The following is a 15,863-nucleotide window of genomic DNA, read 5'->3' as shown; positions in this document are numbered from 1 at the left end:
ATATTCACCCCATTCCTGGACATAAAAACATGACTCAATCTCTACTTACATCAAATCACAACATTTTAGAAGTGAAGAGAGTTTCGGAGTTCACCCAACCAATCATAGACTCAAGAATTAGGGAAATCAGAGTCCATCTAGTCCCAACTTCCAGTCTAAGCACTGGCTCTTTAAAATACCCCAGAAATCATTCAGCCTATGCTTGATAAGAAAATGTACTCTCAGCTCTGTACTAAAATGACCTTATTTTAAGTTCTGCCCACTGGTCCACCCGCCACCCCCCCAACTTCCTTCCACACCCAAGCCCCTCTTTCTTGTGAATGTCCAACAAATACTAGAAGAAAACAATTGTGGACATAAATCTCCTCCCTTTTAACCTTCCTATTTTGCAGATAAGGGTCTGAGATGTAAAAAAAAGCATTGACCCCCGCCCCCCACACCCAGTACAGAGTTGTCTATTTCCTGTTCATTCACTTTTCCTTGGATTTGACTGGGACTTCCGCAGTTAATCTTGTTGTTTTTGTTCAGTTGCTCAGTTGTGTCCAACTCTTTGTGACCCCATGGACTGCAGCACGCCAGGCTTCCCTGTCCTTCACCATCTCCCGGAGTTTGCTCAAAGTCACGTCCATTGAGTCAATGATGCCATCCAACCATCTCATCCTCTGTAGTCCCCTTTCCTCCTGCCTTCAATCTTTCCTAGAATCAGGGTCTTTTCCGATAAGTTGGCTCTTGGCATCGGGTGGCCAAAGTACTGGAGCTTCAGCTTCAGCATCAGTCCTTCCAATGAATATTCAGGGTTGATTCCCTTTAGGATTGACTGGTTTGATTTCCTTAATCTAGCACATGCTATTAAAATCAGAAATATTAAGGCTTTAGCGCTCACTCATCAGAGGCACACTTTGCAGCTTTATCTTTTCCCAGAGCAAAGAGAAAGGGTCTGACAAGGTCAGGTGGGGAAGCCTTAGCACCTCTTTTCAAATGTTAATTGCTTCCTTTAGCTTGTCAACAAAAACAGCTTTCCCAGTGTGTGAAAAACAAGAAAGCATTTCTTACATGCTATTGCCCCACACCAATGCTAGCTTTGTCGTTGATAATGCTTTCCGACTGTGGTGCTGGAGAAGATGCTTGAGAGTCCCTTGGACAGCAAGGAGATTAAACCAGTCAATGACTCAATGGATGTGAATTTAAGCAAACTCCAGGAGATAGTGAAGGACGGGGGAGCCTGATGTGCTGCAGTGCACGGGGTTGCAAAGAATCAGACACGACCTAGTGATTAAAACCCCACTAACAGGAAGGCATTGGAGAGAGAGGGTTCTGACCACAGAGTGAAATCCGCAAAGCCCCCTTTCAGGGTCAATTTTCATTATCCTACCAGCCAACTATAGACACTGACATTCAGAAAGATCTTAACGACCAGCCTTCACAACTCCATCCACAGGCAAGAAGTAATGGAAATTATGAACACCCGCTAAGTCCCAAGTTCTGGGATGGATGTAAATGGCACCTCATGGGGCTCACAATCCCATCAATGACGATAACCAACTGAACAGGTAAGTACACTGAGTGACCCGGGGCTGAGACAGAGCATTTGAGTGGAGGCGTTTCAGGTGAAGATCCACAGAGACGGCAGAGCCGAGTCTTTGAGCTGAGTCTTAAAAGATGAATGATGGTCAAACCTTGTGGAAGAAAGCTTCACAGGCAGAAACAGACTGGTGTTCAACAATCCTCCTAAAAGGCTAGGACAAGAGCAATGGGGTCACAGGGGAAGAGCACCAAGGACTGCAGGCAGCTGCGGGAAGCCAGGAGGAGCAAGGGAGGCCTCTTTCTGGGTGCAGAGAAAACATGGCCCTGCCAACACCTCAATTTTGGATTTCTAACCTCCAGAACTCAGAGGAAATGGTTTGTGGTCCTCGGTGGCTCAATGATAAAGAATCCACCTGCAATGCAGAAGCTGCAGGAGATGCAGGTTCGATCCCTGGGTAGGGAAGAGCCCCTGAAGGAGGGCACGGCAACCCACTCGTGTTCTTGCCTGGAGAATCCCATGGACACAGAAGCCTCGTGGGCTACAGTCCATAGGGTCACAAAGAATTGGATACGACTGAAATGACTCAGCACACAGGCCGCCAGCCACCATGGAAGTGAACACACTTCTGTGTAGTACAGAAAGATGGAGGCAGGTAGAGGGCAAGGCTGAGCTAAGGTTAACGGTGGCTGAGGCTCTGGACGAATGGCAAAGGAGAGAGGGTGAGCAGAGAGGCTGAGGAAGGAGAGGTCGGTAGGGACACGGGTGGTAGAGAGGGTGAGCCAGCAGTGAAGACCCAGAGGATACAGCCAGTAAAGGAGCCTGGGTACCCCAGCCACCCCAGCTCCTGCTCTTTAAGGTGTGCTACCCAGTAGATGCATTTTAGGCTGGAATCGGGTCTTTGAGAAAACTCTAAAATGAAGGATCCACAATGAAAACTGATTCAGCTCTTTGGGAAAGTCCCACCCTGGGAGAGAAATGGATGACCTTTATTTGACCTGATTGCTACTTCTTCCCAGGACAGTCAACAAGGCGACAGCTTCCTGGATGTGTAGGTATCACTGGACTTGGGAGATAAACTGATTTCCATGTGACCAACAGTGAGGAGTGTTTGCAGTAAAGCTGGGACTCATTCATGTGAGTCCCAGAGATGCAAATATAATCACCCCTGAACGCTGCTGCCACCTCCTTTGCTGAGAACTGGACACACAAGTGTTTATACCTCCTGGCCCCCCTGCCCTTTAATTAGAATGTTTGTCCTACTGGGGCCAGTAGCCTACACAAGTCCCACGTAGATAACAGGCAATGATCACCTTGGAACCTGAGGATAGGGAGCAGCAAAAGCTTGCATCTGCTTGTGTACACAGACAGGTCTGGGTTAGAATGCAGGAAGATGTAGGAGAAAAGCAGGATTTTCTGGGACCTTGTCATGACGGAGCAGGGGGGACACACATGGCCACTTGAGATCTCAAGGTGAGGCCCATCCTGAGAGGGGACAGTGGTCAGCATCCCTGTCCTGCTGGTGAGGTCCAAGGCGGCCGTTCCTTAGGCAACATGGATTCCCCAGTGACCCAGGCCTGCTAGAACCTCAGCTACAGTGACCACATTTTCTGAATTGAGATCTGCAAACTGGCAGGTGTCCCTGGATGACGCTTTGAGCACCGGCTGCAGACAAGCCCTGCAGGAGATCCCACTGAAAGCCAGCAAACTGCAACCAGAAGCCAGGATAGCTACTTCCAGGAGGAAGGACGTGAAATGAACGTGCAGTTTGGAGGGCACTCAGGGCACTTCAGGCCCTTTACTGTCTCTGTTAAGGGAAGCACACTACCTGAAACCGCCCACCCCGGCCAAGCACCACAGTAACCATGTGGGTGAGTTATTTTACAACAGGAGATCTTGGTAAGGAACACAGAACTAATAAGCCACCACCAAGTGGAAGAGTTCAGGAAAGGTCAAATGGAGATACCACATGTCCAACCACCTCCCAGAATCGTTCTCGCTGGGATCCATCTTGGCTGAGCAATGGATAAGCCACCAGGAAGGACCCTGAGTCAGAATGACCGGCCAAAGAAAACCCAGAAACTAATCCCATCACCATAAAACCGAGACTGCAAGCCACGTGGCAGAGCAGTTCTCCTGGGTTCCCTCACCCTACTACTCTCCACTTGGGTGCCCGTTCCCAATAAAGTCTCTTGCTTTGTCAGCTCGTGTGTCCCCTTGGACAATTCATTCCTTAGTGTTAGACAAGAGCCCACTCTTGGGCCCTAGAAGGGGGTCACTCCTTCCTGTAACATCCTCCTTTAAGTTCCTGCTAAGAAAGTGTAACCTGGGAAACATCCTCTCTAATAAAACAAGGAAAGCCACAAAGAACCAGCTCAGAGGAGATCACACTGTCAGCACTGGGAGGAGCCGTGAGCACAGAAGTGGCTGACAGCTTCATACAACACCTTGGTCCACCTAGTCGCAGGAACTGAACAACCAGACGCATGGCATCCGTCTAGGCTGGAACACCGCCATCACCGGGAGGCTCTGAGCTAGCTGACACCGCTGATGAGAGTCTCCACCTAGGGGATGATCCAGTCACGGCTGACTGTCCAACAACAGAGAGATGCTGGCAGACCCCCGCACTTAGGGGGGAGCTGTGCCTCCCGTCAAGTGACAGGCTTGGCTATGTCCACGTCTGCCCAGAGAGCTTGCAGCCCACTTCCAGCCAGGGCACAAGCCCCAGTGCACTGTCACCTCCTGAGGGTCCAACCTGGGCTGCACCTGCTATGCCTGCGAAGGGAACCCTGCCTTCCAAGCTTTAAATCACTGAGCTGAATCACACCAGATAAACGTCAAAGACAACCACCTGTTCTGGGTGCCTCTAAAAGCAGATTTAGATCGGGACTGAGAGCAGCTCCAGACCCACCCAGGATGCTCGGCTGGCCTACTCGTATCCAGCCTCACATCCCTTGACTCGGGTACCTCTGGCCCTAAGAAGAACTGCAGGTACCCATGTGGAAAGATCTGGAGCCCAAGGGCAACAGGCCTAGCCAATGGATCTCTACTCACAGAGACTAATCGAGGCCAATACAGAGCAGGGCAGGGAAAGAGAGTCCTGTCCACTTGCCCTCAAGTGCTGTTAGCACAGCACACACACTGCACTAAGTCACACCCACTGGTCTGTGGAGGAGGCATGAAGAATGCTGGGCTGGCCGCGGGGCGAGTCCCTGGAAAACAGACCACACACCAATCCAGTGTGGACCCACCACCAGCCGCCCAGGGCCCTTGGGGAGACGGTAGAAACCAGGGTCACGTCCCGAGCTCCGGCCTGTCTGCTCTGCCTCGGAGCAGGGCTTGTGGGCAGATGCCGTGAGAGGGCAGCCTTCCCAGCTGTGGCTGCTGCCAGCAGGCAGCTGAGCAAACACAGGCTCACGGTGTCCAGCACCTTACACTCTCATTAAAGCCACTTTTAACAGGCACCACGGGGCCAAACCACAAACGGCAGCTCTGAGCCCACCTTCCAAATTCTCCTACAGCAGAGCAGAGACTGAGCAAAACCTGACACTCTGCTCTTCCGATCTTACTCGTTCCTACCCTTTGTGTCCTTAGGGAGTGGGGATGGGGACTACGACTCTCTTTACTGAAGAGCAGTTACACAAGAAGGTATATTTCTAAAAATGAGACTGCGTGCAAAGCCACAACCATAAAAATCATGAACCAAGGCCTCTGGTGGTCATTTAAAAACATTCCCAACTTCAAAGGTGATGGAGCCAGGCTCGCAGACAGCTGGTGCTGGTCTTGCATATGGAAGGGAGGGGTCCACAGCCCAGCACGACAACCAAGCCTCATCAGCAGTGTAATCACTGGTTTTGATATTATTTGACCCAGAATCACCAACATAAGATTTCCAGTGGAGCTAGATAAACCCCGAAATAACCTTAACCTCCCTAGGAAACTCCCTTTCTCACTTCTAACTGGAAAGCCAAAGTGCCATGGAGAGAAACAAGGCCCCCTACTCAAGCTAAGAGGAAGCAGGCATGAGCTGGAGAGAGGACAACAGGAGCTCTGTTTCACGGGGTCAGGCTATGCTCACTGATCTGTGGTTTCCTGGGGCTTTGGGGTCAAAGGTCAACAGTATGGGGAATGTTGCCGTCCTTAGCTCAGCCACCACAGATTGGGTGGCTTAAACAACGAAACTTCTTTTCCTACAGATCTGGAGCCTCAAAGTTAAGTTCAAGGTCTAGCCAATTCAGTTTCTGCTGAAGACTCTCCCTGGCTTGCAGATGGCTGCCTTCTCACTATGCTCTCATACGGTCCTTCCCCAGTCCTCATGCACCAGGAGAGAATGCACACAGGTAAGATCTCTGGTGCTTCTTATAAGGACACTAATTTACAAGACCGATGACCTCCCTTAACCTTAAGTACTTCTTTAGAGGTCCTAACTCCAAATACAGCCAAACTGGGATTTAGATCTTCAACCTATGTATTTGTATGTGTGTTCAGTTACTCAGTTGTGTCCAACTCTTTAAGACCCTTGGGACTGTAGCCCACTAGGTTCCTCTGCCCAGGGGATTTTTCAGGCATGAATACTAGAGCGGGTTGCCATTTCCTCCTCCAGGGGATCTTCCCCACCTAGGGATCGAACCTGCATCTCCTGCATTGCAGGTGGATTCTTTACCGCTGAGCCATCAAGGAAGTCCCTCAACCTATGGATCTGGGGGTATGCAATTCAGCCTGTAACATTCCATCTCTGGTTCCTCCAAATTCATGTCCTTCTTGCATGCAAAGCACATAAGCACATTCATTCCATCCCCACAATTCCCAAACTCTGAAATTATTCCAGCATCAACTCTAAGTGTAAAGTCCAAAATCTCATCTAATCAGATATGGATGGGACTTAAGGCAAAATTCCTCCCCAGCTGTGAACTGTGAAACCACACAAGTTATGCATTTCCAAAATTTCATGGTGAATCAGGCACAAGAGAGACATTCCCATTCCAGAAAGACAAAACTGGAAAGAAAGAAGGGGTGATGGGTCCTAAGCAACTCCAAAACCTAGCAAGGTAAATTCCATCAGATCTTAACACTTGAGAATGATCTTCTTGGGCTTAACATTTTGTCCCTGGGGCCCACTGGGGCGGCCCATCACCCTCCTAAGGCTCTGTGGCCTGGCCCTGCCAATGGAACCAGGCCCACTGAAACCAAGGCAGGGGACCATCGTCTGAGCCCAGGAAGGAAGCAGCCTTGCCCCTGAGCCTGTGGAGGAGTGATGGTCCGGAATCACCTCTGGAGTCATTCTCTTTTCCTTAAGGATAAGGCGTGTTCACAGCATTCCCTCGTTTTACAGCACTTTCTCTGTTTCCTTCAGTCTCAGGTGACAGTGTAACCCCACCTTTATTCCTGGCTTCTGCTGAGATGACTGACTCCACCCTTGGTTCACACCTAGACTAATCTCCTTATCAAACGGCTGTCAGTCACCTGTTGGCATTCTCTTTAGTACCTGCTTCCTCATTTTTTTGCAACATGGATGAGCTGAGAATCTTTCAAATCTCCAAGTTCTGGTTACCTTTTGCTTAACAATTCCTTCTCCAACTCCTCTGTCTTCTTCATTTTAAAATAAGGAGTAATGCTTAGAAATCTCTTCAGCTAAAAAACCCAATTTCATTGCTTGTAAGTTCTACCTTCCACAAAACACTCGAACAGAAACATAATCCCACGAAGTTCTTTGCCATTTTATTACAGAGATCACCTTTTCTTCATTGTTCAAATACATGTTCCTTGCTTTCTCATTTATAGCTATGAATTTTGGAGGGAACATATTCAGTTTATAATAGTTCTAACACCATGCTGCAACCACGCACAATCATAAATTTCCACTGTTTGAAAATCAATCCAAGAATCATTTCTTCTAATGCATGAGTGGTTCTGTGAGCAGTAACCAGACTTTTGATTAAAAGGTCCACGGTCAATGCCAATTTATAAGGTACTCTTAGACTCAATGAATGAAACATTGAGTTAAAAAAAAAAAAACCCGGCTGGCTGGATTAGGTACAATGGAGCTTCAGCAATCTGCGTATCTCACACAGCGGGTCACTGTGAATAGACAAGTTTCCCAGAAGACCAAGATGAGAGTTAATTCTGCTTTCGTGGCTTCTGTGTCCTTCTCCTTGCTTATGACTATCAGCTATCACCCTCCACTGATGTTCACACGACCTCCGTACAGCAGCTCTTTCTCTGATGTAAAGTATGTTACTTCTGGACTCTGGGAGGAATTGAAGTCAATAATTAAACTTTTTAGAACTGTAAGTATATGCAGGCTCTGAAAATGAGAGCCTGAGGTTGTCTTGGGAGCCTGCCACACCATGGACCCTAATGAACCAACCCTTCCAAAAGTCCCTACCTTGTGCAGTCCTGCTCCTTAAATCTGGGCTGGGGCTTTGACTTGCTCTAAGAAGAGAATGCAACGCAAGGCACTGGTTGAGTTCCAGGCTAAGCCTTAACAGGCCTGAGAACTTCTGCTTAGGAGCCCTGAGATGCTGCAGTACACTAATGAAACTACTCCCCAGGGGGAAGGCCCTCTGGGGAAGAAGAGAACCACAGAAGAATCTGGACAGGAGAACAGCCCAATCCCAGCTGACTCACCACAGGACTGCAATCACACAGGGACCATCGGCCAGACCAGCCAAAGAACTGCCCGGCTGAGCCCTGCCCACAGAACTATGAGAAATAATAAAGTAATGTTGCCAAAACTAGGAAGTTCTGGGGTAGTTTTAACAGCAACAAATAAAAGAGGTGTTCCTTGGGACATACAACAAACAGAAAGGTAAAAAGGTTTGACCAGACAAAGGCTCAGACCTACTTCCTACTGTGGTAATAAGGCAGAGGTTTGCTTGCTGACTGCTTGAATGAAAGAACCAATGGGGCTAAGGAATGACTGCAGAGTGGGAGCCAGCCATCTCTGACAATGCTCTTCATCCCTTTCTGTCCAGCCCTGAAACTATGATTTAAATGAGAGAGAATAATGTGTATAAAAATAGCTAGCACTCAGCTCGGCTCACAGTAAGCACTCAAAAGATGCTTAAAATTTTCACTCATGCATTCTTAAAGCAGTGAACATGAACACATATGTTCCTGGGCACCATGGTGAAATGGTTAAGATCATCCTAGAACCAGCCAGGGCTCAAGCCCTACCTCCCACAATTACAAACTGTATGGCCATAGAAAACCTGTGTAACTCCTCCAAGCCTCAGTTTCCTCATCTGAAAATGAGGAAAACATACCTACCTTGCAGGGCTGCTGTGATGATTAAATGATTTACATGGTAAGCGTTTAGAAGGTGCCTAGCGTATGGCAAGGACTATGTCACTGCTCACTGCTAAGGTTTCCATTGCTGTTGGTTTACTCTGCCACTTGGATTCAGTCAGTCAATTGTACCAGCTGCTATGCTCGAACAGTCACAGTATTTAAAGATTTCAAAACTGAGAAATCATTAATGAGGATCGTTAAACATCACTTCGAGTCTCTTTTCTCCTGGGTTTCTCTCCATATATAGTCAGATCAAAATCTTAGTGATGGGGGACTTTCCCTGGTGGTCCAGCGATTAGGATTCCATGCTCCCAATACAGGGGGCCCAGGTTCCACCTCTGGTCGGAGAGCCAGATCCCACATGACAAAGCTAAGAGCTCGAATGCCATGACTAAGGAAGGTTCTGCATGCCACAGTGAAGATCAAAGATCCCTCGTGCCGCAATTAAGACCTGGCACAGCCAAATAAATATTTTACAAATTCTTAAAAAAAAAAAAAGTGTTTGGTGAAATCCTGGAAAAGTGAGCAACTCACTGTGAGAATGTGGCCAGGAAAACACATGAAGCATGTAGAATTACAATGTGCGGAAACCCCAGGATGCTGCGGAGAACATGGGGATGGGGTGTGAGGCACAGAACATGCTGGCTCCTTGAGGCCTCAGGTATGGCCCTAACCTATGGCTTGGGGCCCTCAACTATAAAAGGTGACATCACCACAGCCCCTGCCCCCACCCCAATGGCAGCAAGCAGGGGAAAGGGAGACATCTGAAAAGCTCCGTTAACCCCTGCAGCACTGGGCAAAGGTTAGAAGTATCTTAATCTCCTTTGGAATTTCCCTTTGCACAACAGGAACCTTTTCCGTTTCTGAAAGTTTTCAAATAAGCCCCCAAAAGCCATTCCAGCCAACAAGGAAGGCTCCTAAAAGTAACTTTTATGAGAGCTAAGGAGACAGGGGTTTTCTTTAAGACACTAAAGATGAGGCATTCTTCTGACAGTTTTCTAAAATACCTCCGCTGACTCTATAAAACTGCCTGAAAACAAGCAACAAAAGCCCCTGCCATCACTCTGCACCTCAGCCCAACAGGTCGCTGCTGGGGGAGGAACTTACGTAACAGAGGGCAGACCATCCTCATTCCTGATTTTGACAACCTGTTATTCTGCTCCCCAGGACCTGCTCTTTGTCTATCCCAATTCCCCTTTCCCTCTTGTCTTTTTCTACACTTTACAAAAGAGCTCAGAAGTTCTATTTCTGGCCCAGTGACTCTTCCAGCCACTGCTGGGTTTAGACCAGATTTAGCCCAAGGCTCGGCAGGTGACAGGCCCACTCAGGCCAGCAGGGAGAGATGGATGCCAAATCTGTCCCAGATCTCACAGCCTGACTGTCTCACGGGCAGCAGGCCCACCTGAGGGCTCTGTGAGTGAAGACGCCTCTCCTTCCCTGGCCATCTTTCCACCCCACAACCAGGGTCTCCACACAAGGGACAAGGGGGTCCTTATGAAAGCAGGAGAGGAGGAAAACCTATGGTCCTGAGGAGGAGTCAGAAGGAAGATACGGGGCCAGCTCAGGCCACCTTCTGTCTCCTGGGGGAGCTGGGGCGAGAGGCTTCAAGGTTAGCCAGTATGGACGGGGCAGCTGCTGGTCATGGTGAGGACAACTCCGAGGCGTCTATGATAAGCCCTGGGCCACACAGAACACCCAGCCCTGCCTCCCGGGTGCATATCACCTCTGGCCGGTGCACCCACGTGGTAAGGAACCAGCACCACCCACAACTGTCTGAACACACCACGCCGCGCGTCCTGGGCCATTTTGTGCGTCCCCTCCCCACTCCCACCCTGGCCCAGCATGCAGAGCAAGCAGTGTTAGAGCATGGAAGCCCCTGGAGGAAGTCAGCCCCACTGCATGGACTGCTTAAAATGCGAAGTCACCCTTCCCTTCTCCACCTCTGCAGGTGGGATTCTCACAGCTAGGGCCGAGCCAAAACTCAAAACCATGGCAGACTCACTATGGGCCAGTGTCCTAGCTACTGACATTCACAGAGTTGCAAATGTCACTTCTCTTTCTGTTACCAGAGCTGGATTTCTCTGCACCCTCCTGATTCGGGCTAAACCTGTCCATTCCTGAGACAGATGTGGGGTTGGGCTTTATTGCTGTCACTGTCTGAAGTGCCCTCCTCCTCTTGGGTTCTCACCCATTCCAAGGCCTGTGTCAGCAACTGTCCACTGGTCTATCTCCAAGGAGTTTTGGGACAAAGCTTGGGAGGCAGTGACCCTGTGCCACTGGAGCTCTGCACACAGCAGACATTTAATACAAGCCTGCTGATCATTCTCCAGTGTAAAATACGGGGGAAAAAACCTGTCTGGGATGAATAAGCAGCAGTGGCTTACTTGCCTTCAGAGCCCCACGGGCACCCATAAAGTACTCGATACACCTGGCTTTGCAGTGCCAAGCATGGGAATCAGACACTGATTCCCTCCAAGGATTGGTCAAGGTGGCACAGTCCTCGACTGCTAAACCACCCAGTCCTCGGGTGGTATGAGCTGAGCCAGAGGGATGACAGATCCATGCCAACACCGAGATGGTTTGGCAGTATAACTGACTCCAAACCACAGTTAGGCTGCCTCCCCCAGCCCCAGCCAAAAATATGACAAAGCCCATTGTTCTGATCCCCACTAAGGTGCCCTTGCCATCTTGGCTGCTCTGCAATGATAGCTGCCATCAACAAAGCACATACCATATGCCAGCAGATACACACATTGACATATATGGCCCGAGGAGGCAGGAGAGCCCTATGAAAAGACAACGTCAGACATCTCAGATTGTTCTCTCACCTGGAACCATCTGGGTGCCAACCGTGTGCCAGGCTCTAGGTCAGGCACTGAGGATGCAAAGAGTAAAATGCAGCACCTGTCCTCCGGAGCCCACAGTTTGTGGAAGAAAACAGAAAAATAGGCCAGTGACACAAAGTGAGAAACGCTATAATGAGGACATTAACGCAGGCCTGGCTTCATGGATTCTGCACAAAGCTAGCCATGTTCTTTCGTATAAATTACTTAAAATCCCTAAAGTCCTGTTTCCTCATCTGAAATACAGATGAGCTCTATGAAAACAATTTATATGATGTGCTTATCTCAAGGTACATAAAAACAAAGCAGAACAGAACACGGAATACAATCAATAATGATGATCACTCTTTTCGTTAATCACAAAATAATTACATTTTGTGTACAGATTTCAAATATAACATCTTAAAGTATTTCTAGTTTTTTCTCATGTATACATTTTCAACTCTTACAAGTTTAGCGTCTCTAATCTACACCTGATTCTTTACTGGAAGGTCACTAGGGTGACCACATAATTTATTGTCCAAATCAGGAAACCTCTGAGAGTGGGGGAGAAAGGAATAATTAATAATTCCACTGGGACAACACGGTAAACCAGATGTACCATTATGAACAAAACTGTTGATCACTCCATCATTCACAGGCTGATTTCGGGGGCAGGGTCAGCAGCCATCACTAAGGCTTCCTTTCTCCATCATTTTTAAGAGCTGTGAACAATTTTGGAAACAGGCCCAACAAAACTCCAACCTGGAAGACAGCCAGTCCCTGTAACATGCCATCCAGAATTCAGTGAAGTCAATGTACGTGAATTTCCCCCTCCACACACACACATACACACACAGCTCCTCCCAAAACCTGAAAAAAAAGAGTCAGACCCTGGTCTTGCTCTTGGTACCTGGCAACATCCCTCACGTGCTGTAGACTTAACTGTCTTCTAGCAAAACAGCAGTGGTCCTTTCCGCCCCCGGAAGAGCCCCCTCACCTCAGGTGTCCCAAGCTGTAGAAGCGGGACTCGCCGTCGGTGGAGCGCACCACCTGCAGCGTGAACATGGGCTGCAGCTGTCTGAGCTCTAGCAGGACGACGGCCAGGTAGTGGATGAAGAGGAGGGCGTCTACGAGAGAGACGGCATATTGCACAATGCCCTGGTAATTTCGGTCCCGCGAGTCCAAAATGCGGACCCCGTAAAAAAGCCAATAGGAGACCACGAAGAGAAAGATGAGGACCAACAGGAGGGCACGGAACACGAAGATCCGCGGCATGTCAGCTCTCTGCTTGCGGAAAAACAGCGCCCAGGTCCCGATGAGCAGAATGAGGAGCTTGAATGCCACGGAGATGAAGAGTCCCTCGCAGATGGTGCCGCAAGGCTCCAGCTCGTCCCGCCACAGGATGGGGGGCAGCAGAATGAAGGCGATGGGGGTGAGGAAGACCAGGAGTCCGAGCGCCGCGGCCACAGTGAGCCCCAGGTAGCGCCTGCAGTCCAGCCCCACGCTGTCCTCCATGTCCTTGCTGATGCGGGCAATGTCCTCCTGTGAGATGCTGTGCTCCGACGTGCCGGTGATGGCCGTGGTGGTCTCGCCCCAGTTGTCATCCTGATGGGGAGAGAACAGTGAGGACAGACGGCCACATGGCACGCTGCATGTTAAAGCCACAAAGCCCACAGAAGCACGGGGGACAGGAGAGCCCACCTTCCTCAACCACAATCCACACGTGTGGGCTTCCTGGGAAACGAAGCCTGATACACACATAGGCTTTCTGGGAGATGAAGGCTTAACTCTTTAAATAGAGGAATGTTTTAACTATGACAATTTTGCTTGAAGTTTTGCAAACTACACCGTATATTTACCTTTTCAATAGAAAAAAACATAACTTAACCTGTTTGTTGGGTGATTTATTGTTACAACAGTGACTATCCTCCACTGTGTTGGAATTCCCAAGAGGCTTGGTGATAGACAATCTGCTGTTAGAAAATTGTGTGTGAGTTCACCTACAGCCCAAGGAGAAAACCTTCTGCATTTCCTTCTGGATTCACAACTGGGCTATAAAGGCTTACAAAGTCTATCTCTCAGAAGTGGGGAGTAATATGCAGCCTGTGCCCTCCAGGAGCTCTGAGGAGTGAAGGTCTTGCACAGGAGGGAACTTACATGGTTATGTACAAATCAAAGCCCGCCTGTAGTTGGTACACACATTTTCTTAAACCTCCATAATGTTTTTAAGACCCATTTAATAAGTCTCAAGCACTCTCTGATATTTCTCATTGAACAAGCAAAACAGATTCTGGCATCGATGGCCCAGACAGCTCAAAAATTCCTTCTTAAACACGAGTGCCTGTGACAAATTGAGCATCAAAGGTATAAAAATACTGAGACTGAGACTTCCCTGGTGGTGCAGGGGCTAAGACTCTATGCTCCCAGGGCAGGAGACCCAGGTTCGATCCCTGGTCAGCAAACTAGATCCCACATGCCACAACTAAAGATCACGCAGGCCGCGGCAAAGATGGAAGATCCGTGTGCTGCAACTAAGACCCCGTGCAGCCAAATAAGTAAATAAATAAAAATAAACTTTACAAAATACCAAGATTACTGGAATGCATGTCTTTTACTATCTTGCTTTCGCTTGCTTTTTAAAGTCTGTAGTTGTTTGGAGCAATTGTCTCCTCACTTAACATGATCCAGTTGTCAGGGTTTTAAACAGTTTTGCTATTTCTCTGGCAACAACGACTCCATTCCAAAGCAACAACAGAGCAAGAAGACGATGAAAAGCCACACTGGGTCCAAAGGGGTTTGCCTCAGAAATGTGTGTGTATGATTTAAGTTGGAAAAAAACAATCAGATATGGTGGTAAGCTGGGTGAAATTAATGCATAAGATACCAATTTCAAAAAATCTAGTCTAAGTTAATAGCTGAATCAGCAAGCTAGAGATCTCACAGCTAAACGAAAACCTCAAATCTAGCAACAATAAATAAATATGATTCATGAAATGCATAGGCTACAGAAAGAAACAGTGGTGGTGGCAGGAAAGATCTGAACCTATGAACAAACAGTTCTTTGACTCAGAAAGTTACAAGCATCATGTACTAAGAGAGAAGTTGTTATTTAAGATAATAGCCAGAAGCAACCACTATTCTCTCATTGCTGGTGGAAGTACAGATGGTACAATCACTCTTGAAAACTGGTCTGGCAATCTCATACAAATGTGACTTTACACTTAACTGGATAGCCCCAGTAATTCCACTTCCAGGTTTTTACCCCAAATAAATGAAAACATATGTCCACAAAAAGGTTTGTACAAGAATGTTCTTAATAGTTTTATTTTCATAATAGCCCCAAATGATGCAACTCAAAGTCTATCCATAGGAAGAAGAATGGAAAACAAATTGTGGTATATGCATACACTAGAACACTATTGCTGAAATACAGCAAAACATGGATAAATCTCAAAGTTATGATGCTGAGTGAAAAAAGGTCCAAAACAAAAAAATGTGAATCCAATTACATTAAATTCTAAAACAGGCAAAACTAATCTATAGTGATTGAATCAATGCAAGGCTTGCCTTGGAGGGGGGCTGGGGGCAGGGATTGACTGGGAAAACATAAGAGAACTTTCTAGAGTGATAGAAATATACATTTTAATAGCAGTGCGGGTTATATGGACTTATTCAGCTGTTACAACTTCTTGAATTATATACTTAAGATCTGTTCATCTTTGGGTAAATTTACTTCAATTCTGTAAAAAGAAAAAAATCACAAGCATGGGAAGAAACGGCTACACATTCAAAGATGGACAACTTGCTTTAACCTAAGGTGAGTCTGTTCTTGTTTAGTTGCGACCCCATTAGTAGCCCACCAAGCTCCTCTGTCCATGGGATTTTCCAGGCAAGAATACTAGAGTGGGTTGCCGTTTCCTTCTCCAGGAGATCTTCCCGACCCAGGAATCAAACCTGCGTCTCCTGCATTGCAGGTGAATTCTTTACCACTGAGCCACCTGGGAAGCCAACAGTTTAGTAAAATAAGTTATTTTGTTACACTCTTAGTGAAGGCAAATATTGGATCCCATGTTTTGCATTGGGCCTAACACTCAATCGATGATCAGTATTGAAATAATGATCTCTAGTGTTGTGGTAATTTGGTTGACATTGCTGATTTGGTTACTCATCCTTTTTCCTGCCAAAGAGTTGCTAACTAAATCCCCTGTCCCTTTTAATAATGTGTG

General features: G+C 47.7%; 1 protein-coding gene across 2 annotated transcripts in view; it reads right to left on the bottom strand.

The window, feature by feature from the left end:
* The window catches only part of VANGL1 (VANGL planar cell polarity protein 1), a 55,548-nt gene that overhangs the window by 18,889 nt on the left and 20,796 nt on the right, over positions 1–15,863 (bottom strand). For both annotated transcript variants that reach the window (XM_018045951.1, XM_018045953.1), the window contains one exon: positions 12,635–13,242. In XM_018045951.1, the coding sequence (XP_017901440.1) occupies positions 12,635–13,242 (608 nt within the window). The remainder of the gene's footprint in view (positions 1–12,634; positions 13,243–15,863) is intronic.

This window comes from Capra hircus, chromosome 3 (genome assembly GCF_001704415.2).
Source record: "Capra hircus breed San Clemente chromosome 3, ASM170441v1, whole genome shotgun sequence".
Taxonomy (NCBI): Eukaryota; Metazoa; Chordata; class Mammalia; order Artiodactyla; family Bovidae; genus Capra; species Capra hircus.
This window is presented reverse-complemented; position numbering and strand designations above follow the sequence as displayed.